Raw genomic sequence first — 24,458 nt, forward strand, 5'->3', positions numbered from 1 at the left:
ATGCAACCTCTGCAGTGCAGCTTTGCGCCCCCCATTTTCCTGACCGCAACTGAGGAAGCAGTTCCCCAGGCATAGTGCTACTCTGGAGGTCTGTCCTGGAGGCTCAGTCTGGAGGCCCTCCTTCAGCCCTGCCACAGATTTCATGAGCACCTAATTCCCTGTGGAACATCTGGCTAGAAACCTACAGAGATTTCTCTTTCCATCAACTGAGCCCTTACTGGTGGAGCCTCTAACCTATGTTCAGAAAAAGGAAATGCTCTTTCAGACCATGGTTATTAAGTTTTTAATTTATTATATCTTTATTTCCAAATCATTAGGAGACCCATAGTTCCCGAGTGTATTAGTTAGGAAGGGGGAGGGGGAGAGAGAGAGAAAGAGAGAGAGAAAGAGAGATTGACTTATCATGAGGGACTGTCTCACACGGTTATGCAGGCTGAGAAGCCCCATGATCTGCTGTCTGGAAGCTGGAGAAGCTGGCGATGTAGGTCAGCCCAAACCCAAAACCTGAGAACCAGGGGAGCCCAAGGTGTAAGTCCCAGTCCAGGGACCCAAGGCCCAAGAACCAGAAGCACTGATTACTGAGGGCAGGAGATGGATGTCCCAGCTTAAGCCAAGAGCAAATTTGCCTTCCCTCTACTTTTTTGGTTCTATTTGGGCCCTCAAAGGACTTGATGATGCCCACCCACACTGGTGAGGGCCAGCTGCTTCACTCAGTTCACCAGTTCAAATGTTAACCTCTCCCTCCAGAAACATGCTCACAGACACACCCAGAAATAACATTTTACCAGACATCTGGGCATCCCTTAGCCCAGCCTAGTTGTCATATAAAATTAACCATCACACTAAGAAATACACCCCTCTACTTAGAGAACCCTTATCCCTGTGCCCAATCTATTACATTTAGGAATAAAGATTCCTTTAGCGCCGGCCAGGCGTGGCTCAGCGGTTGAGCATGAACCTAGGACCCAGGAGACTGCGGTTCGACTCCCGGTCAGGGCACATGCCCTGGTTGCGGGCTCGATCCCCAGGTGGGGGCGAGCTGGAGGCAGCCGATCAATGACGGCTCTCTCATCATTGATGTTTCCATTTCTCTCTCCCTCTCCTTTCCTCTTTCTGAAATAAATAAAAGTATATTTAAAAAAAATATTCCTTTAGCAAAAGTATAAATAAGGTTCAGGCATATTGGTATTGGAACTGCCCAGTGGGCATGGCTCAGCGGTTGTATGATCCAGGAGATTGCAGTTTGATTCCTGGTCAGGACATACGCAGGGTTTGCAGGCTCGATCCCTGGTGGGGGCAGCTGATCAATGACTCTCTCATCATTGATGTTTCTATCCCTTCCTCTCTCTGAAATCAATAAAGATATATTTAAAGGTAAATCAATAAAGTGTTACACCCTCTCACCCAACTCTTTAAAAAAAAAAAGATTAGAACTATTTCCCCTGTGTTCAGACATGTTGCTGGGCAGAGAAGTTAACCAGAATTTATAACATTAAGTAATGTCACTGACTTACAAATCAACATTTTACAAAATGCATTTGTAAAACCAAGGACTCATATTTAAACATAAAACCAGAACTTTCAAGAGTTATAAAATGATTTTTTTTTTTAACCTCTTCTTCCCTTTTTGAAGAAAACCATTGGATTTTACCTAAAACGTCCCCAACAGGAAAGTTAGGAGTTTGAGCTGATTTTTATTTCTTCTTTTTTGGGGATGCGGGGGTCTTTTTAAAAATTTACTTTTTGAAGATTTCAGAAGACTACAACTATAAAATATTTGCTGAATTTTTCATGAAACTTTATAGACCAGTGAATTTCCTTTTGCCCATAGAAGCCTCCATCTCTTTAAGAAGGTGAGAAGCGAACACCAGCAGCCAATGCAGCCGAGGTTAAGACTCATCAGAGGGGAAGTTCACACATCTATAGGGCAATACAGTCCATTCAACCCTTTCATTTTATCAGAAAGTGGTCTCCTAAGGCTGCATCTAAACCTCTTGTGCTATTTGTCCAGACAGATCACCTCCTCACCCCCATTTCCAAGTTTATGGGGCTTGTAATGAAGAGGACTGCCAGTGGGAGAGACCCTTGTTTAATAATTAAACAGGACTATAGCATCAAAAAAAAATGTCCTGGCAGCAGAAAGCTTTGGGTCAAGAGCCTCAAAATTAAACAGAGAGGAAATGAAGTGGAAGGAAAAGAAAATAATAAGAAAGTGCCACTCAAAGAGTTAGGGCCTCCAGCCCCAGGAAGCTTTCCTCCCTTTTCAGCTGCAGAAGGAGCCACAAGAGTTCAATTAATGCTAATCACCTTCTCCTTTTCCTCCATTATTTTCCCGTCCCTACCCCTCAACTCGTTAAGTTTTCTTTGGGGAAAAAAACAAAACACGACACCCCAAACTTTCTATTTTCTGCCTTGCTGGACTGGCGTTCCCCTCGAAGTCTCGGAAGGCAGACCCAGCCGTCACAAATAAACACTTTTTCCTGTTAGAACGTGGAAGCTCGCTTTCCCATTCTCCTCGAGCTTTCTTTGTCTATATGCAATTAATTCAATGGCCAGTTGTGCTAGAGACTTCCCCTTGCTCTAATGGAACAGGCCTAAAATACTCCTCTGAGCTACCAGATTCTTGGTGAGCCACTAGCCTCTGAATATTCTTCCCAAGAGCCAGGACGTAGGGCTGTGTCCCGGACTCCTTTGGTCACTGTGGGGCGTGCAGAGGAGCACAGCCACACGGGCATCTGCAATTACACCACCATAGAGTCCCTCTGTGGCTGATGGACACTTGCACTGTCTCACACGAAGCAGACATTCATTCACTGAATTACCTCCTTAGTAAGATGCTGCTCCTGGCTGAGAACCTGAATGAGAGAGAGGAGGTTGTAGGAAGAAGAGGAAGATGAAGAAGGATGCCTTTGGAAGAAGGATCCTGTTGGAAAGCCACCGAGATTGACCTATGGGTGCGGAGCCACAAATACAGGAGAAAGTGCTGGAGTCAGGGTTAAAAGAAACACAGCAATTCCTTTTGAAGAATTTCTTCACCTTTTTCTTTTTCAAATGGATGGCAAAATGGGTTCTGAAAAAAATGCCAAGCCCTTATAATTTCTACCTATGGCTACATTTTATCTAACTTTAGTAAGAGCAGCAGCAAACAAAAGTGGGAATGTCCAGGAACACACTTCCTGATCTGTATAAACCTCATAAAAAGTTGTTCACAGGCAGCTTTTCACTCAGGGACCGGTGGTGGGTGAGGGACAGGGGACAAGAGAAAGGGGAGAGGGAGGAAAATGCCTCTTGAAGTAAATTCAGACAATTAAAACTCCATCCCAGGGGCACCAACCTCAGGAAAGATTTCAATAGAATAATCTTGGGCTAAGGAACCTTGACCCAGAGCCTGTGAAATCAAGGTCTCTGGAAAATTCAGGCAGGAAAAGTTCTATATGTGGCATCACTGCTTTTGGCAGGGAACTTGCAAATTAACATCAAATGCTGCACAGTCATGCAACTTCTAAGCAATTTCGAGTAAGTACAGTCATAATTCATCTTAGTCAAACTGTGAGATTTTCAAAAGTTCTAGAAGAAAATAACACTTCTAATTTCCATTGTTCTGCAGGCACTCCCACTCAGGCAGTGTTTTTCCCCCCACAGTTACTAGGTGGAAGTCTGCTTATTGGAACATGAGAAAAGGTAAGCCATGATCTTTTATTCCAGTAAAGGAGAAGTGTGATTATTTAATTCTTACATAACTCTGGGCAGATGATACACAAGCGCACTTGTTTGTGTGATTTAGAATTTGTGCTTTTTTAGCCTCCCATCTGAGTAACTGCAAAACATCCACCCCGTGAAAGAATGCACATGGGGGTCCCAGCTCTCCTCTTGGCATGGAGACTGGCTTGCAGGTTGAAGGTGCACTGTGCAAAGTATTCAACTTGTTTCTGTTTCTAAATAGCATCTGCAAAATGGGGAGGAGGGCTTCTGAAACTATTTATACAAGCCTCGATGTTGCTATAACAATATAGAAACTTCCCCTAAAGTGCTATGTCATCTACAAAAATGTTATTACACACAAAATAATAACAATCATTATACCTGAGCACCTATAGTCATGACTGTGACCCAAACTTGAGCAGATGAATCATTTAGTGTTTACTAAGACTACTCCCACTCTGAAAAGTGCTAGAACTCTATACTAGGATCACAAAACACCAGTGTCTTGAGTAAACAGTAAACCTTATAAAAAAGTGATACAGAACAGGGTTTTATGTTTTTGTGTGTTTTTTAACATTTTATTTAGAAATAATTATGGACTCACGAGAAGTTACAAAAAATAGCACAGAGGGGTTCCTTACAGCCTGCACCCATCTCTTCCCAATGGTAACATCTTATATGTTAGCAAAGCCAGGAAATTGACATAGGCACAATTCCACTCACTAGATACTATTAACTAGACCAGAACCATATAGGGAGTAGAACAGGTTTTAAAACCATTTGGACAGCTGGAGATAACTTGAATCATTTGCATGAAATTTATCCTTCGGATACATGGTATAGAGGATTGAGTTCACTGTCATCAGACTTAGATATTTGGGCAAATTATTTTTCACTGACCCTCAGTTTGTTTATCTGTAGGATAGTAATAATAATACTATCCAAGTAAGCTGGCTTGAGGAAACATCTCCAGTCCAATGACAATGGCATATTTTAGAAATCCCAACTCTAATAGTGTCCTTCATTCCCTCATGAGGCCTTATGCTTCAGTTTTCAGGATTTTGTAGGAGTCCCAGGTGATTGCCTCAAAATCAACCTGGTTCTTGATTCATACCACCCCCTACCCCCGAGGCTGCACCTGTCTCTTGGCAAAGGCACATCAACATATTTGAAGTGAGACATTTCAACTCCAGGGTGGGCTTAATGCCACTTCTCTTAGAAACAGCTCCCTAGGCCAAGAAAGTGGCCTGAAAACTTTGGGGCCGCCCTGCTCCCTGAAGCCATCCTCCATCCAGCCATCTAGCTGGCCTGGACTCTTTGTGCTCCTGTGGGCTGGCACCCAAGCTGGAGTTGAGGGCTGAGCTAGATGGTCATCCCATGTGCTTCTCTCCCCGAGCTCTGAGGTGGACACTGAGGCTCTGACAATGGAAGTTAGAAGGAGGAGGGATCAGGCAGTCCCTAATTGTGGGTTTTCTTTCCACCTTTCTGACTACCTGCTACCATGTGCAGGTGTGCAATTTGCACTAATTGTAGCATTGGTCCTGAGGGTGGCAATAAAACCCATATGGGCTTCTCCACCTCCTGTTTTTTATTGTCTCACAATAATTTGTCTATTATAAGCCAACTGGGCAAGTGCCACACTTCATTCTCTTTTTGGTACAGCGCCTGCCATGCCTTAATGCCCAATTAATAAAATTACAGTAAAAACCCTCCTCTGGCCTAGTGTTCTGGAGGCAGCACTGGGAAGAGGGTGAATCTGGTGTGGATTTCCATAGAGCCTTGGTCCCTTGCAGAGGTCCCGGGGTCAATGCTGTGCTGGTTGGAGATGGAGTGGAGAGTCATGGGCTCCTGAGGGTTGTGTGAGGAATGCACACAGACAGGAGCAAGTTGAGAGAATGGGAAGCTGGGCTTGAGGTGAGTGTACCTCTGCGTAAGGGAAGCCTGAGGTTTTTGCAAAGAGCTTCATCCTTGGGACCAGCCTGCTGTATTTGAACCATAACTCTGTCACTGACCAGCTGTGTGCGAATGACAAATTCCTCGGCCCTCCTTCGATTCTCTTTTCTCATCTGTAAATGGGGATAATAATACCTGCCTCTTAGATCATATTATAGTGAAAACAAAACAAAAGTGAAGAAAAGTATCTAGGGCCTCAATCAAGGTAAATTTCCTACCCACGCTAACCTTCCAGAAATATCTAAGCGCAGTTCAACCTGGAGATGTTCATCTGTCAACAGTCAGGCACTGAGGGCCCACCACAGTTTCTACAGGCTTAGGACCCCCTTCCCGCTGACCTTCAGGCTGGGTGTGGAATCTACCCTGGGAGCACAGGCGGGCTGGGACAAGAAGGCTGCAGGGTGGCATTGCGCAGGAAACCGAGGCAGGTCACACCCTGGGCCCTCAGTTAACCAGGTGTGGAGGAAAGGCAGATGTGCGTTTTTTCCCAAAGCCGCGGGGGATGAGGGGGTGCGGGCTATATCGGTGCCAAAAGTCGTGCTCCCTTGCTCCAGCGGGGAGATGCGGGCAGGAGCCAGGCTCCGGGCGCACAGTCCCCCCTGCGGAGCGGCGGCCGCCAGGTGGCACCAGGAGCCGGGAACTGGGCGCCACCCCCGGGCGGGGCAGGTCGCGAAGGGGTTAACGGGTGGGCAGGGCCGCTGCGCCGGCGCTTCGGGGAACCCACCGGGTGCTCGGAGGAGGGAGCGGCGGGGGCGACGGGCCCGGCGCCGGGCGGGGGCGCGGCCAATTGGACGGCGGGCCCCGCGCGGAGGCTGGGACATGGAGGCCGGCGCCGCCGCCCGCCGCCCCTGAGCGCCGCTCGGTCCCGGGGGTCGGGGAGGCCGTGCCGGCCCGCGGAGCGGAGATGAGCAGGTTGGCGGCGCTCCTGCTCTGCCTGCTGGGCGGCCACGTCTGGAAGGCGGCGACCAAGACGCTGCGGGATCCGGGCGCCGGGGCCCAAGGTGGGTGCGCTCGGGGCGGGAGGCGAGGCCGGGCGGGCTTTTGTGCGGCCACGGGCCTGCCGCAGAGGCGGCGGGAGGCTCTCCCCCCGCATTGTGTCGCGGTCGCTGGAGCCGGGCCTGCAGCCCCGCGCTGCGCTCCGGAGGGGGCGGTGCCGCTGGGGACCCCGAGGGGCCTGGACAGGTGGGGGTGCGGGTGGCACCAGGTTTGCTGCTTCGGGTGGCGCGTTCGGATGCACCCCAAGGTCCTTTTCTTTCTGCCCTGACGCGGCCACGCGGCTCCGTCTCCTCTGTCGCCCCAGCGACTGGGGCAGCCTCTGGGTCGCTGCCCCCCGTTCTCCCCTCCGGGCTCGCGTCCTAGCAGCCTGGGCTCGAAGGCAGCGCTGGACCCTTTTGTTGTGGGGTCGAGGGGGTGGCCGCTGCCCCTGGGATGCCCCCTGCACCTCGGACCCCGTGGTCCTTGGCTGCTGCCAGCCACCGGCCTGCCGCAGTTCCGTAAAGTTTTGGGGGTCTCCTCCTCCTGCCTACCCGAGATCTTCCCCAGCCTTTAGGGATTTCCTCCTGCGCCCAGGAACCACCCCCAGACGGGGAGAAATAATTGGAAGCGGGAGGCCCTCATCACTTTAAAACAACAACAGTCATTTCCAGGTCTGCATGTTGCCAGCTCCTGCCTTTTGTCTCATCTTTGGCCACTGCAAATTTGCTTTCCAGCCCTGGAAGTAATGTGGTCGCCTCTGAGAAAGGCCAGGAGCCTGTCTTTTGTCTTTAAAATACGAATTTATTTGTGGGGGGGAGGTCTGAAGCTTCCTTGGCACGCTTTTGTGGGTCCTTAATCGGGTGCTTCTCCGTGGCCGCCTTTTCAAAAGGGTGAGTGAGGCCCCAGCGGTGGAGCGTCTGCATCCACGCAGGACCCCGCTGCCCACCTCCCTCGGGCCTCTCAGGTCCCCGCGAGGCTCCGCTGTAGCCCTGGAGGCACCCGCCCCAGCTTCCTTGCCCATGTCCTTTCCTTGCAGAAAGGTGTGTGTCCTGTGAAGTCAGCCCTGCAGGCAGAATCCAGTGTCCTCTTGCTCAGACCCTGCCTTACCCCCATCCTGGTGCTCTCTCTCACCTTGTAACAAATAGGGCAGCTGAGAACCAGGATGGCCTTCCACCCCTAATATTGTGACAGGGAGGAGAGTTCTAGGCACAGTCTGCTGGGTTTAGTTTGTTGCCTACATGTTGGATTAAAGGTTTTCATATCCATCCCTTGCTGTACCATTTGCCGGCATCCTTTCAGGCATTGCTTTTGCTATAGCTACGGTGTAATATCACTGTTATGAATTGTGTATAAATTTAGTAATGCATATTATGGAAAGGGGACATTGATAAGGCACAAAAAGACCCATGCCTCTTCATGTAGGAAATGAATGTTTAGGGCATTAGATTAAGGACATTAGATCACTGGTGTTAAATTGTAGTCTCTTTCATTAATATCCTACTGCTCTTTGAATGAGCTATTTTAATCAATGATATTTGTATTTCAAGGAGGCCATTAATTCCAAAGAAGGGGTTAAATATTTTGTTTTGTACTTGAAATGCAATATATGGAAACGTTAAGTTCATGTACTTATAAAATAAGGGAAGGCTTGGTTGACCTTAACTGGAAAAAAAAAGTCATGAGAAAACCTACTAGGTTTAGGTTGCAGACCACATTTCACAGAGATCTTATTGCTAAAAATCAGATCAGGTAACAACTCTCAGAAATGGAATTTTCTGTGAAGTGGAAGAGAAATGATCAGCCTGTGAGGATATTTGTGCCGTGGCTAAGAGAATCTTGATATGTGGGATGATTGAGTGAAATATTTTCCCACCTAGATTACTTCCTTGATGGGATAAGGATGGCTTTTTAGAGAGTTGAGCTCAGGAGTCCTAAATGAAGTCAGGGCCTCGCTACCTGGCATCTGGATTTTGAGCTAGTATCATTTTTATGGGAATGGACAATATCTCCTTTGACATTCTAAGGTCCTTTTCACCCCATTGAGTTCTTCAAACCATCTTGACACTTATCTTGTAACATAGTTTTTAAATGCCTATTTTCTCTACTCTCTTGTGTCACATACACAATGAAGACAAATGCCACATCTGATTCACTTTGCACTTCCCAAAGCAGTTTGTAGGTTGTTTTGCACATGGTCAGTGCTGCATTGATAAAGGTTGAAGACAACTAGTATATAACCTGTATTGCAGCGATTTTCAACCTTTCCATCTCATGTCACACATAAACCAATGACTAAAATTCTGTGGCGCACTGGTTGGAAATCGCTGCTGTAGTGCAACGTGTGGTCGTCATCGTTAGTGCACATTCTAAGGAGAAAACTTCAATGTTTACCTTCTCTGACACCTAATTTATAGGAGTTTTACTTTCATTGTTGAGACTTACTTGAATCACACTTGAACATGAGTTGTGTACACACAGATACTGTGTGTCAACAGGACTTAGAAATTACTTGGGAAAATCTTAGAGACCTGGAACACACAGATAATATACTATAGTATTCCAGTTAGATTCTTGGGACTAAAGGACACTTTATTAAATGAATCTTTACTATGTTATCCGAAGAAACTAACATCTTGCAAAACTTCTTGGCACGACTTTGCTATTTATTTATTCAAGCTAAGATGTAAGGTTTGGCCTCAGATTCTTTCTTCTTACTGTAACTGCTTTGAATCAGCAAAGAGATTTGAAAGGCAACAGTTGTCACACGGAGGCTTTGCTAATCATAAATTTGAACTAGTTCTAGAATATGAACTAGTTGTTTCATCTGAGTTGCTCTAAAGTGTTTATAGTATTTTTTTTTTTTGAAATGTTACAGAAACTGTTATTCGGAAGTATTGACTAATTTTGCCTTTCTCTTACAAACTGTGCATTGGGGCTGGCTTGATAGAGGGTCCTGTCCTTGAAGAGCAGTAAATTGTGCAGATATGCACGTTAGGGATGTATTTTCGAAGCCCAGCACTCTTTATGTGCCAAAAGAGGTCAGAGCTAGGTTGAGAACTTTATGCTTGGACTTCTACTGAATGACCTTGACATTGCTGCTCATTATCTGATTTTTGCAATGATATGCTAACTTTTTGTTCATCTTAGAGATGCCTGTTATAACATTTGAGGTGAATGGTTGGCTGTCTCTCTTCTCTCTGAGAGGTCTATTTTTTACCAAACTAAAATTTCAATTGTTAGAACATGGTGATCAGTTGAAAGACCATGAAATGACATAGATATCAGGAGGATCAGCCAACAAAGCCTGACTTATGCTGACATTATATTAAGAACATATCACCTAAATAAACCCACAGGCTCACATCCTGGGAAATGCAGGACTTCATTGCAGGCCAGGCGTGAGAATTCTGCAGAAGCAGCAGCAAAGTTGGGGGAATTTCTGGCAAGATCTTTGAAATGACTTTATGAATTATTTTTGTATCCTCTTTGTACTTGTCCTATAATACAAGTGATGCCTAGATTTCTAAACCTAATAGCCTGCAAATGAAAGTACTTTCTGAGTTTTAATCAGCTCTTCAGTTTGAACAAATTCGTGATGTCTGTGAATCTAACTGTACACATCTTTATTGTTGATAAATACTAATTTAGTAATTTTACTAAATATTACTAAAAAAAGCACTTGGAAATATGTTAGACAGATAACAGACATGTATAATACTGTATATTGAAGGAAAAATGGATAAAAGTTTTTCAGAAAACTAGATGGAAGAATTTGTCCTGTGATAACAGCTACCTTTTGCGAAACATGTTTAATGGACATTATAATATAGTTCAGTAATGCTATTGTAGTTTGATCAAGTGATACATAAATATTATAAACAAGTCACTTTCACTTGGTATCACCAAATATGACTTCAGAACTTTAAAAGACCCCAGTCCTAGCTAAACTATTCAGGTCCAACAAACATGGAACTAATGTATCTTTGAAATTAAGCTTCGGCACTCTAATAGACCAATTAATTGTATGAAATAATTGTTTTTTAAAAGAAATTTTACAGTGTGACCCAGGAGTATGTCCTACATTAAGAAAAATCTTACTTTTGTAAATAAGCAAAATTTGAGGCTATTAAATACTTTAGAAAGTGGTTTATAATGTTTCCTCAAAATAAGCAGTTTAGTCAGTGTATTCAAGATGATTCCACCTTTTTCTGATCAAGCCTCTGTTTAAATGATTTGCTAGCTCCTCTTCTTTGTGGATTCCAGTCTATAGATAATTTTTCTTTTCTTTCATTTATCCCTTATAAAATTTATTAACCCTTGCAGATTCCATTAATTAAACCCTTTCATGTAAATGACACTATCTTTTCTAACTCTTTCCTTCACCTTGTGTCCTAGCTCTATTTCTTTATATCCAAGCTACTAGACACCTCCACATCAGTGCACCACGCGCCCCTCTACTCACCTTCCAACCTTCTCCAACCCAGCACACCTGACGTTCTCTATCAACGGACTTGAAATCTCAGTGTCCCCGTAGGTTCTTTCTCTACCTTATCTATATAGTAGGTAATCTTACAGGTGCCTTTATATAGCATCTTTATAGAAATGACTTTCAGTCAAGATACATGTATTATATAACATCAGAAGGACCTTGGAGGTCTTTTATACTCTTTGTTCTGGAGATGAGGAAACCCAGGCTGAGAGGAGAAAGGTGACCTGAGGTAATGGTGCTCTCTAGCCACACAGACCCTGTGGAAGGTAGAATAATGGCCCCCAAAGATATCCATACCCTAATCCCTGAAACCTATGAATATATTATTCGACATGGCAAAAGGGACTTTACAGAATTGATTAAGTTAAGGATCTTGAGGTGGGAAGATTATTCTGGATTATCCAAGTGGGGCCCAATGTAATCACGAAGAATCTTACAAGAGGGAGGCAGAGTATGAGACGACGTGACAACAGAAGCAGCGAATCAGTCAGAGGGAGACTGAGGGTGCTACACTCAGGGCTGTGAGGATAGAGGAGGGGCTGTGAGCCAGGGAATGCAGGTGGCCTCAGAAGCTGGAAAAGGTAAGGAAACGGGTTCTCCCCTGGAGCCTCCAGAAGGAATGCTGCCTAGCCAACGTCTTCACTTTTAGCCTGATTATACTGATTTTGGGCTCCTGACCTCCAGAACTGTAAAATAGTAAATCCATGTGGTTTCAAACCACTGAATTGTGGTAATTTGTTATAGTAGCAATAAGAAACTAATACCCTAATCCTCAAGAATTATGAAAAGAGCTGCACCCATACAGTCAGGGTAATGGTAGAGTGTAGACTACTTCTTGGGACCAAGCCACTGAAGGTAACAGTTGGAGAAATGCATGAAGTTTTTGCATCTGTTTAACAAAATTCTGCCAGATTGAGGCCATGTTGGGGATCTTTGAGGATTGCCTCAAGGACCCTTTCTACAACCATCAACATAACTGATTTTTCCCCAATGAGATCAGTGGGATATGACTTTTATTTGTAAGCAAGGTGCATGAGTCCTCTGTGCTGTGTTCCTCCCAGAATTGGATTATTCACAGGTGAAGGAAGAACACATAGCTCCCAAGCCCCTGCCGAAAGCCACTTTTAGAAATCTTCCTTGCTTTTAAGCTTTGCTCTAATTTTTGTAATAAATGAGATAAAAGAAAGTTGTTATTGAACGTCTCCATAGGCCTCCAACGCCTTCATATAATGAAATGATAGGGTCCCCCCTCCAACTTGAAATGGCCTCCCACCTGTTGTCTCAGAGGCTCAGCACATCCTTTCTGATATTTCTCTGCCTTTCGTAGGCAAATGAGTGCCACCAGCTCTGGGTGTGGACCGCATGAATAATTGAAGACACCCCAGGGCAGGCAGAGGGCAGAGGCAGTGTGGGAGCCCCTGGGTCATCCTCGACACTACACCTGTTAGGGAATACAGGAAGTATGAAACTAATTGTCTTGTGAATTTTCCATGTCAGCTGGGAGCAAAAGAATTAAGTTCCGTGTAATCCAGAGAAAGAAGGCATGCGATATTTGGGCAGGTCCCGGAACAGCAGCTGAAGGGGTCAGTGGCAATTTAGTGTGGGGTTCAAACCTTACGGGTTGGGAGGGGGGACAAGGAAAATGAAGTGTCCTGGCTTGAGTCTCTTCCCAAGGAAATGAACTCAAGAATGGAGGGAAGTTTGACCCTTCCCAGCTTTAGGCCTTTGGCCAAGAGGTGAATAAATAATGGAGAAAGGGAGGGAATCAGTTATTTTAAGGCTGAAGACCTTACCACTTGTTAATGTATCATACTTATCTTTCCAGCATATCTCATCAACATTTATTCATTCAGTTCTCTTCATTTTCACTACCATCCATACCTCAGCCCTCAGAGGGTACCCTCTGTTTTAGTCTGTTCTTTCAAACCAACATCTCTCCTATTTAGTCATGTTTCTTTCCTGCAGAAAAACATTTAGTATTTTCATGTTGCCCCAAGTATGTCTAAATTACTAAGTCTGGCCTTTACAACCTTCTTGCCTTTTCTCCCATGCCTGTTCCAACGTGCTCTCCTGTTCTTCAGCAGTTTAAATAGTCTTCTCCAGCTGGAACGTACCACTCATTGTCCCTCGCATGGCTGTCATACATCCTCACTTCCCTTCACTTACAGCTATGTTCTCTTTTCTGCTCTTGGAGTTCTAAATATTGAGTACCTAACGTATGAAGACAGTATGCTACTTATTAGACGACAAAAAAAGGTGGTGTGGAAGGGGACAGTATATTTTTGTGAAAGCTTGATTATTTAGAAGTCTTTACCCTATGATATTTTATAATCCAATTGGAAAAGAAATGGAAAAATAAATTCATGAAGTAAGAAGGACATCACTAAGATACTTTTAATGTACTTAGGCAAGAGTTTCTTGAGTAAGAGAAAATCCACTAACAGTTGGATGACTAAAAGTCCAGCTATTACTTGTCTGTGATGTTTATTTCTGCATATTCCAAGAATTTGTTTATAGTGAGACATAAGAAGTTTTATTTCTTTGAGTATAAGTATTCAGCACATCACTGAGTGCTCCTAAAAATTGTAAGAAAACTCCTTTTAGTGATCAAATATTTAAGCAGTAAACACATAGATTGGAAAATATTGGTTCTGTAGTGATTTCCCAAGTCAGCAGATGCTCTGAGTAAAATAATTACCGAAGCAGTTGTATAAAGCTCATATTACTTAAATTGCATGGAGAGATAAGATGATGAAATATGGCCCTGGCCGGGTGGCTCAGTGGGTTGGAGCATCACCCCGTACACCAAAAAGGTTGCGGGCTCCATCCTTGGGTGAGGCATGTACGGGAGGTGACTGATCGATGTTTCACTCTCACATTGATGTTTATTTGTTTTTTTCTCTCTCTCTTCCTTTCTCTTTCTAAACATATCCTCCGGTGAGGATTTTTTAAAAAATGTTCAAATACGGATTTTTAAAAATATATATTTTCATTCTATATATATTTGGAGCGAGAGAATGGAGCGAGAGGTAGAGAGAGAAGCATCCATGAGAGAGCGAAACAAGGATCGGCTGCCTCCTGCGCACCCCCTACAGGAGATCGAGCCTGTAGCCTGGTTATGTGCCCCAACTGGGAATGGAACCCACAACCTTTCAGTGCACAGGATGGCACCCAAGCAACTGAGCACACTGGCCAGGGCCAAATATGTATTTAATATGTTCATCAAATATTTCATATTCTTAATTTTATGTAAACATAAACACATATTCATATATTTTCTTAGCAAATGGAATAGGAACAGATGGCTTAGGAAAGGATAGCTTGGAAGTTAGTGTTGGGTTTATAAAAGATTAGTTTGTTTTATTATTTTGTTTTGTTTTACCCTGTACCCCCCAGGGATAGAGAAGCATGAGTTTATGAGGAAAAACAACTATTTCCAAGTCAGATGAACATTTTATTTGCTTCAACTTAGTTTTTGAACTCAGAATTTGAGTCGAAAAAGTATTGAATTCAAATAGAGGGAAAGATTTTTAATGCAATTTGGACACAGCTGAACTAAAGTCACTGAACACTGATCAAAGCTATCCCCAAGCAATAAGGTGAGTCAGATTAGTAAGACTTCTGATTTCAAAACAGTAATTGGTAGCAGAGCCTCAATGAATGAGGTTCATTCCATTCCTCCTTATACTGGTGAGATTAGAGTGTGGTTGTGGTTTGGTTCCTTTGTACCAGCTTACATATCTCCTCTTGGAGAACCCTACACAAGAGCATTTTCTAATGGAGATTTATCTTAACAGAGATAGTTAAAATGCATATAACTTGGGGCGTAATATTTTATTATTAACACTTGTTTTTCTTGTTTTTTTAATCCTCACCTGAGGATATTTTTTCCATTGCTTTTCAGAGAGAGTGGAAGGGAGAGAAAAAGAGAGAACCATCATTGTGAGAGACACATTGATTGGTTGCCTCCCACAATCGCCTCGTCCAGGGGTGGGGAGGGAAACCACAACTCAGGTACATGCCCTTGACCAGGAATCAAACCCATGACCCTTTGGTGCACAGGCCGACGCTCTAACCACTGAGAACACTGGCTAGGGCTGTTTATTTTTAATTTGTTTGATTATTATTAGACTAATGATTTACAGCTTATTAATAATATTTTATTAATGATATGGATGAGTACATTTCTGGAAAATCGATTATGCTTTCTTAATGAAACAAAGATGCAAAAGACTTTTTGTGTCCATTCAGGCTGCTATAACAGAATACCATAGGCTGGGTGGCTTATAATCGATAGAAATTTATTTCTCACAGTTTTGAAGGCTGGGAAGTCCAAGATCAAGGAACTGGCAGATTTGGTGTCTGGTCAGGATGGTTAATAGACCATCATCTTTTTAATATGTTCTCACATAGTAGAAGGGGCAAGGGAGTTCTCTGTGGTGTCTTCATATGAGGTCACTAATCCCATTCGTGTGTTTCCACCCTTATGACATAATCACCTCTCAAGGCACCACCTTCAAATAATAATAACATTAAGGGTTAGGTTTCAACATAGAAATTTTGGGGAACACAAACATTCAGTCTGTTGTAAAATTTAGGTTAAAAAAAACCCTCTGTGAGCAGTAAGTATAGGTTAAAGGTAACAAGATTGCAGAATAGAAAGGAAGAAACCTATTTTAAAAAGAAAAAGGCTTGGATCTTTTAGGTGACTATAAGATTCGTTAAGTAAAAAGTGATTAGAAAGTGTGACTTGGTTACCAGAACTGCCAGGGTGATTTGGGGCTGCACTGATGAATTCCTGGTTTCCAGAAAGCAGATTAGGACATAATCCTGTTGTGTCATGTGCTGATGGGACCATAGGTGAAGGATTGTATTTGGTCCTAGATGCCAGATTTAAGATTGACCCTCCACAGCACATTCAAAGGAGAGCTTGAATAGGTCCCTTGGCTTGGTATGCTATCATTATCTGTGCTATATGATTATCCGTCCATGACACTAGTGAGTGCTGGGCTGGACCTGCAGGCCCCTGTAGTCACACCGCCCTCCAACAGAAGCTCCTCCTCGTTGGTCATCCCAGGCTCAGCTCCAGAAGAACTGAACTAGGCTGATTAGTTGGAGGAGCTTCAGTCATGCTGTTAAAAACAAGGCAGATAAATAGGCAGCTTCAAAGTCTTATTTATGAAAGATGGTCCATCCCAGAGAATGTGTGGTCTAGACCGAAAAAGATACAGGGAGACCATTTAGGGAACCTCAGGTATTTTAAGGACTATTGTGTTAGCTCTCTATTGCCGCCTTCACAGATTGTCTGAAATGTAGCAGCTTGAAGCAGTAACGGTTACTACCCCACAGTTTCTATGGGGGGAGGTTTGAGCACAGCACGGCTCAGGCTAGTCTCTGCTTGGAGTCTCACAAGGCCAAATCAAAACATCATCTGGGCTGTGCTGCTTTTTGAAGGCTCTGGGAAGAATTTGCTTCCAAACTCACTCAAGTTGTCAGAATTCTCTTCTTTGCGGATAGAGGGCCAAGGTCCCTGATTCTTTGCTGGCTGTCCGTGGAAGCCTTTCGTGCTCCTTACTGCCACCTGTATTCTCGTCACTTTGCCCTTTCCTTTGCCAAGACTGCAGCATCACATCCAGTCCTCACACACCATCTCAGAGATCGCTTCTGCCTTGTCTCTCCAACCACAACCAGAGAAAATTCTCTGCGTTTAAGGGCTCAGGTGATTAGATTAGATTAGGCCTTCCCGATAACCCAGGAAAATCTCCTTAATGTTAAATCAGTGTAATAGTGACAGACACGTCAGCTTCATTCACCTAGACAAGAAGAAATAATAATGATTAGCTAACGTGTGTTAGTCACATTGCATGCCAGGCACGATGCTAAGTGCCTCAGTGGATTATCTTATTTAATCTTCAGTCCTGTGAGGTGTAAATATCAGTCTCTCATTATAGAAGAGGAATTTGAGGCACAGAGAAGTTACACCACTTTCCCGAAGTCGCCCAGTAAGTGGCAGAGCCCACAGTGTGACACTAAGCGGCCTGGACTTCACCCTCAGACTAGGCAGCTTTATGACTTGGAGGATTAAATGATAACTTTACACAGTTTTAGTCATCATGGCATTTTACCAGTATGAAAAAGGGTCTCTTAATGGGCCCAGTCATTTTTTTATGCAGGAAGACAAAAGTACCCCCTTGTGTGGTCTCTGCCTTTGAACCGTGGAAAACAACCTTGAGCAGTTATTTACTGAGCAGCTACGAAGAGCCAAGCTCTGCTTGGTGCTGTGTGGGATTCAGATTTGTAGAAGTGATAAGAAGTTGGCACAAATAATTCTGATGAGCTCTTGAGGGAGGTCCAATGGAGCAGGGTGGGATTTAGGGTCACACCCAGCTGGGAGTAGGGGAATCTTCTGGGTTGTGTTTCAAGTCCGTTAGCATTTGGCAAACTGTTTATATATAACAAGAGAAACTTGTTGAAACCCATCAGTTGGAGAGAGGGGCTAGGGAAGGAAGTGGCTATTTGTAAACAGCCCTTCAGGTATGTTTGGATTTGCAAAGCATAATGAGATGCCCTTGTGCTCCCCTGGCATCAAGGGAGGGCTTTATTACTGTGATAAGTGTGAAATACACTTCTGTGATTTATTTGGTATTTGAACTACTCGCAAAACTTTTTCACTCAAAAAAAAAACAACAACCCCAAAAACCAAACCACAGCTGCTTAGTTTCTTTTTGCTTATGCAGTGATCCTGAAAGTAAATGTTTAAATGATACTGTTATAGGACAATAGCAGCTTATTTTTAACTTATTTCATGAAAATGTTCGGCCATACAAAAAAAAGGGAAAGAATTTTACAGTGAGTATCCATACTCACCACATACATTGTACAACTAGCATTTTACTTGCTTCATTACTTATCTGTAATTACTCATTCTTTTATCTATCCTTTAATCCATCTTATTTGTTGATGCATTTTAAAGTATGTCTCAGATGTCAGTGGTCTTTCCTCCAAATACTGTAGCATGCATGTCATTCATTAGTGTTCAAGGTATTTATGACTTTTTTCTCAGAGGGAAATTTACATACCAGGAAATATACACATCTTGTGTTGACAGATGCATACATCTGCAGAACCCCAAATCCCGTCATGATACAAAATATTACCATTCTTCCAGAAAGTGCCCTCATGCCCCTTCTCAGTAAATCTCTGCCTTATCCCTTAGGAGAAACCACTGTTCTGATTTTTTCCACCATAGATTGCTTTTTTGCTTGTTCTAGAACTTTATATAAATGGAAGCATACAGCCCGGCCGGGCGTGGCTCAGTGGTTGAGCGTCGACCTAGGATCCAGGTGATCGGGGTTCGATTCCCGGTCTGGGCACATGCCTGGGTTGCGGGCTAGGCAGCCGATCAATGACTCTCTCATCATTGATGTTTCTATCTCTCTCTCTCCCTCTCCTTTCCATTCTCTGAAATCAATAAAGATATACTTAAAAAAAATAATAAAATGGAAGCATACAGTATGTACTCTGGTTTCTCTTAGTCACTATGTGTTTTTGAGAGCCATCCATTTGTTGATTTTATCAGTAGATTGTTTCTTCTTATTGGTGAATAGTATTCTTCTGTATGACTGTTCTACAGTTTGTTTATTCATTTTTCCATTGATAGACACACGGTTTTCTGGTTTTTGCCTATTGTATATGTAGCTGCTATGAACATTTTTATACAATTGTTTTGTGGACATAGGCTGTCATTGCTCTTGGGAAGATGCCGAAGAGAGGAATTTCTGGGTTATAGGGTAGGTGAATGTTTCGTTTCATAAGAAACTGCTAGACCTTTTTCGAAAATGGTTGTGTCTTTCACACACACACACAAAATGTGTGAATTTCTGTTGCTCCACATTCTTAGCAACATTGGGTGGTGACAATCTTTTTAGCTTTAGCCGTTTTTGTGGTCAGAGAAATAGGCAAACAGATAATATAGTATTTTCAAGCTATAAATGGCTCTGGTGTTTGAAGAGTTTTGGAGCACTTTTAGAAATTAAAATTAAGATTTTACCATTATGTGTGTTTTTAAAACAGTGTTATAATGTATTATTTTTGATATTTCATTAAAAGTCAGTTACATGGCCAAATTACCTCCTCAGTGAATATCCAGTCTGATCAGGTAGAACCACTTTATCACATACCTGCCAGATAAGCCGTGGTGGGTTCATCTGTGTGCATGGCATGTGTCTAGGTGAAGAAGGGATGGGAGAGAAAGAGAAAATAAAAGTTACCCTTCTAGAGTCTAATATTTTCATATTACCGATGCACCATGAGAGGTTATAATATAATAGGACTGTTTCCACCCCTCTTCTTCTCCTTAAAGAGACCAAAATGTGTATGCCCATTGGAAGGTGCAAGAGTCGATACACTCAAACAAGTGTCAGAATCTCTTAATGACTAAGCAGCTTCCACAAGTTAGTTGGGGCACTTCATTAACTCTTTTGAGTCATTAGTGTATTGAGTTAATTCTTCAAAGTACTATTCTAATAGCTTTTTTTTTTTAAGTCAAGATAAAGTTCTAAACATATTAATTACAGAAGTTAGAAGATTTGAATCTGTGTTGAGTTCTTTGAGATTTAAAAAGCTCCCCTAAAGACTTGGTATATCTTTTGGAAATTTAGACAAGATATATAATTGTTTCCTTATTTCCTCTGCTTGTGCCATTAACCTACTGGCCTTTGACAAGTGTTAGCTATAGGAGTGTTATTCAAGCAGCAGGCAGTACCTGGTGTAGAAGAAAAGTTGATGATGCCACAGTATTTCTGATTTGTTAGTGGTGCTGTTCCAGCTGGAGCCTCCCTCTGCCTGCTCAGTTTCTTTGTGTGAGATGCTGGTGGAGAAGGAGCTAATATATTAGACAGTGTTTCCCCAGGCCTCTTTTTAAGACTTGTAGGGAGACAGTTGCCAGGCTCATTGTCTCTTAAGGTCACTGCCCTCTAATTCTCATGCTGAGCTCCTAGCACCAGTCTGGAGTGTGGGGAGGAACCGAGAGCACACATGTGGCAGGGGTGTGTCCTTACTGCAATATCATGATCACAGGCAGCCTGGCAGGTGAGGTGTGCACATGCTGTCAGGGTGGCTCTGTCCGCTTCAGTTCCACTCTGCTGTTCTGCTTGGAAGGCACATGCCTGTGCTGCCTCAGAAGCTGCTTTAGGAGTGCACGGCCCAGTGTTGCTAACTCACTAATTCCGAGTTGCCACGTGACTATATTAAAAATAAACATTTGGCATTTCAAATAAATGTGCCTGTCCATGTGCCTGTTTCATGGAACTGAGCCATTTCAGAGATCCACATCTGGGATGAGGGAAGAAGTAGGTGTTCGAGTCAGGTCCTCTTTTCAGTTCTGTTTCTTCTCTCCTGTTACCTTTTCTAACTTTTATTCTATCTCAGAGCCTGCTTTTTAGAAATTGTGTTCAGGCAAAGAACAGTGACACCTGTATACAGTTTCCCTGTGGTATATACCCTTGCCCTTTTAGTGGCGATACTTCTTTTTTTTAAAATATGTTTTTATTGATTTTAGAGAAAGTGGAAGGGAGAGGAGGAGAGAGAGAAACATCAATGAGAGAGAGTGTCATTGATCGACTGCCTCCTGCATGCCCCCTACTGGGGATTGAGCCTGAAACCCAGGCATGTGCCCTGACCTGGAATCGAATTGGCGATCTCTCTCGGTGCACATGATGTTCAACCAACTGAGCCACACTGGCCAGGGCTTTAGTGGAGGATACCTCTCCCAAGCCCTTTACCTGCCTTCTTTGGGCTTCTATACAGACAGAATTAGTGGCATAAATAGCCTTTCTGTTATTTATATTAAAACAGAGATTTTATAAAGGAGAGGATTTTTTCAAAGTTAGAACATTTTGTTGTTTAATGCTCATGAGATCTGTTTGTTCAGTCTGATTCCTGAAGGCGGAATCTCAGAGCCCTACATTTATTTGGTATTTAATGTCACAGAAACTCATCCTCTGGGAACTGCTGGTCACTCTATTGTGTTGATATTTTTTGGTATTAAGAAAATCTATCGTTACTTCAATCTAGGAAAACAATTGCATTAGGTAAATGCAAGTCTGTTATTCCAAATATTGTAATTCAGAGGGCAATTCTGCTTCTTAAGGATGGCATAAAAGAAATTACTTGTGTTTAATATCATTTGATTACTGTATTTAAAATATTCCCATCTAAGCAGAGGTTGGAGGTGATTGGTTTTTAGGCATCGTCTCCAGAACAAGGTGTTCTGCTTTTTCCTCGGCTGACCCATCTCACTCTTTGTTACCTGCCATCTGCTGCACATGTACCTGGATGTGTAAAAAAGCATATGGGAAAGGGATAGAAAAGTTAATGCATTCAACCGGTGAGGGTGGAGGACATGGTGTCTGTAGTCTGTCAAGTTTATAGCCAGCTGCTGGAACGCCGGAAGCCCTTTTAAAAAGCGACTACTTCACTCTCCAGGCTCTGGGTGCAGAATCCCATTACTCCAGGAATTGTCCAAATGTTACCAATATGGCTGCAGCGAAATTTAATCTCTCCTTCCTAAACCACTTCACTGGGCAAACAGGGCTTGTACTCTGTGCACAGTTGTATGGATACATTTTTTTCCTTTAGTATAAACTTAAAGAGTGCCTAGTGAAATTAAACTCAGAAAGTGATCCTTTAGCTCACTCACCTCTTGGCAGAGCAAACTGTTAAACTGGCTTTTAACACACACTTTGTATTTCCTTTAGAATTGATTCTTGTGCTATAATTTAGGTTTTTGGGTGGAGTTAACATTGACAAAAGGCTCCTATTGTGTATTTTCCCCACTACTGTTTAAAACAGTTATTTTTGTTGTTTTGTTGTTGTTTTACATTTTGAACCTCACTTTCCTCTTCAAATTTAAAAAATAAAATCATTGTCTATAGTGATGTTTCTTTCAGTGTCTTGATGGAAATCTGTTAGGTGTCAATTAAATATTAAACTTATGCATTCTAAATCAATATATGTTAAAAGTGCTACATAAATGCTACGTAAACATGAGAAAGGCGTTACTACCTTTCGGACCAGGGGTATAGTTTATGTGCACTTGTTAGATTATATTTTGTTAATTAGGTGGGACTGTTCCCTACTCATGTCTTCCCATTTCTAAATTCATAATCCTTATGGAGATGTTTACAGGAGAGAGTGGACTGTCAAGATGTGAAGTTAGACACTTCCTAACCTTGTCTTCCTGTTAGCTGCTTCGTGGCTTATGAGCCATTCTTTATCCATCCATCCATCTACCTACCCATTCATCCAACAAAGAGTCTGCTTTCCTCATCTTTCACCCCTGAAATATTGACATTATTATCTAAATTTGTGTGATCCATTATAGCTTTTCAAGTGCTTTCAGATCTGCTCTCTGTTTTGCTCCTCATAATACTGAGAGGTATTCAGAAGAAATTCCTTTTTGTACATGAAAAAAAAAAGTGGCTTGAAGTCATGTGCTAGTGTAGTGTGCAGGTGGTAACCTCACACACATCCTCCATCCTTCCCCTCTCCTTCTAGTGTGTCTCGGTTGCTTAGGCAGTTTCACGGTCTCAGTCATGATTTCTGCACAGGGACTCTGCAATCGGAGCCACCCGGTTCCTGCACAGCAGTCACGCTGCCCACCACGCATGGCTCACGTGTTTATCAGTCACTCCTTCCGGTTCCAAGTTATGGGGATACAAAAATAATTAAGACCCAGCCCCTGCTTTTCAGGAACTCGAGCTCCTACGGAGGACGCACAGAAAAAAATCACTAACAAACAGCGTCAGGGTGCAGAGGAGGGAATGACAAACTTGGCGGTGAGGGAGGCGTCACAGAGGAGTGAGTGGCTTTCCAGCTGGGGTCTGAAGGCTAAGAATCATGTAGAAATGGGAAGGAAGGCGTTCTCTGGGCCACACCACCATCCTTGGGAATTGTAGCTGTTGGGAAGAACAAGAGAATAGCAATATCACCCACAGCCAGGCCTCCCAAATTTCTTTACAAAGCATTTGAAAAAGAGCTGGGGGAGGGGGGCAAAATTAGCAGTGGACTTGCTGAGCTTGCTAATAAACTCATGTCTCAGACCACAGGAGCATAATGAGTGGTGGGTGTTATTCTAAGTCTGTGAACCAGTTGCCATGTCTGATCTATCTTCCTCTCCCAAATTACTATAAATCCCCTTTTCCCATTTATTCTGCTTGGTTGGTTAAAATTCAGCCAGATGTTCCACTGGCTTTTCAGCGAAACCTTCCTCCACCGCAGCCTCCTCTGCTAGTCTCATGTCACTGATGTAGAACAGTTAGTTGTTTTTGTGACCGACCCCCTTTACTTTCTTCCCTCATTCCTGTTCCTGCTTTTTCAGTTGGGTTCACAGGGGTGTCCACATCACAGCTACTGAAAGGGTATGGAAAGTTCAACCTCTGTAAAGTCCATTCAACAGCAGAAGAAAGAGACGGAAAACTGTTGAAAAGAACCACTTACACCCAATCTTTGTGTGTGTGTGTATAGTTGTTGAATGTGCAGCATTTATCTTTCCAAGTCCTAGAATGTCCTAAAAGTGTCTTTAAGATAAGGAAGCTGATGCTAATTAGTGTAGTGATGGGGAAGAGGCCCCTCCAGTGGTCTTCATGGGAGCCATGGTAGAGACGTCTCAGATGGGGAGTAGCTTCTTGGCAATCAGGAATGGATTGGAGGTTCCTTCAGTTTTCCTTCCTTTGCAGGAATTGAAAGGGAAGGGGCAGTGTTGTAGCATGACCCTGGGTTTACATGCTATCCATTTGTTCACTTATTCATCGATAATTTTTGACCCCTTCCTACTGTTTGTCAGGCAAAATAAAATAGATCCATGATCCCCACTCTTCTGGAGTTTAAAGGGTAGTGGATGCAATTATCCATTCAGTTCCTGTGCCAGCTGGAAACATATGTAACACATATACTTGGGCCGATTGTAGAACACCTGTCCATAGCATGACTGTGTGCATACAGTCTTGTTCTGTGCTTTCTGTGGCACCAGCCTTGGCCCTTCTGACTACATGTCATTTTTCTAGATAATGCTTTAAGTGACTTCCTAGCTTGCTGTGAAACACTGGTTTGCTAACTAGTCAATTCACAATTGTCATAAAATAATAAAAAATACAATCATATCTAAAATTGAACTTGAAAAATGTTTTCCCTTTCCGCATTCTATCCATGTACATAATTTAAAGTTGGCATTACTTTAGATGGAAGCATGAAGCCAAACTACTTTGAAAAATTAAGGCTTATGGATAAAGAAAAGGAAAACAGCTCTATTACTCTAGAGAAAAGGTAAATAAAACAAAAA

At 43.0% G+C, this 24,458-nt stretch overlaps 1 protein-coding gene across 3 annotated transcripts in view; it reads left to right on the forward strand.

Annotated features, from left to right (window-relative positions):
* Positions 1-6,539: 6,539 nt before the first annotated feature.
* Positions 6,540-24,458, forward strand: part of FAM171A1 (family with sequence similarity 171 member A1) — a 125,678-nt gene continuing 107,759 nt past the window's right edge. For all 3 annotated transcript variants that reach the window (XM_087825066.1, XM_087825073.1, XM_087825067.1), the window contains exon 1: positions 6,540-6,656. In XM_087825066.1, coding sequence (XP_087681192.1) covers positions 6,560-6,656 — 97 coding nt within the window. In that variant the 5' untranslated portion in view covers positions 6,540-6,559. The remainder of the gene's footprint in view (positions 6,657-24,458) is intronic.

This window comes from Miniopterus natalensis, chromosome 1 (assembly GCF_054644295.1).
Source record: "Miniopterus natalensis isolate mMinNat1 chromosome 1, mMinNat1.hap1, whole genome shotgun sequence".
In the NCBI taxonomy this organism is placed as follows: Eukaryota; Metazoa; Chordata; class Mammalia; order Chiroptera; family Miniopteridae; genus Miniopterus; species Miniopterus natalensis.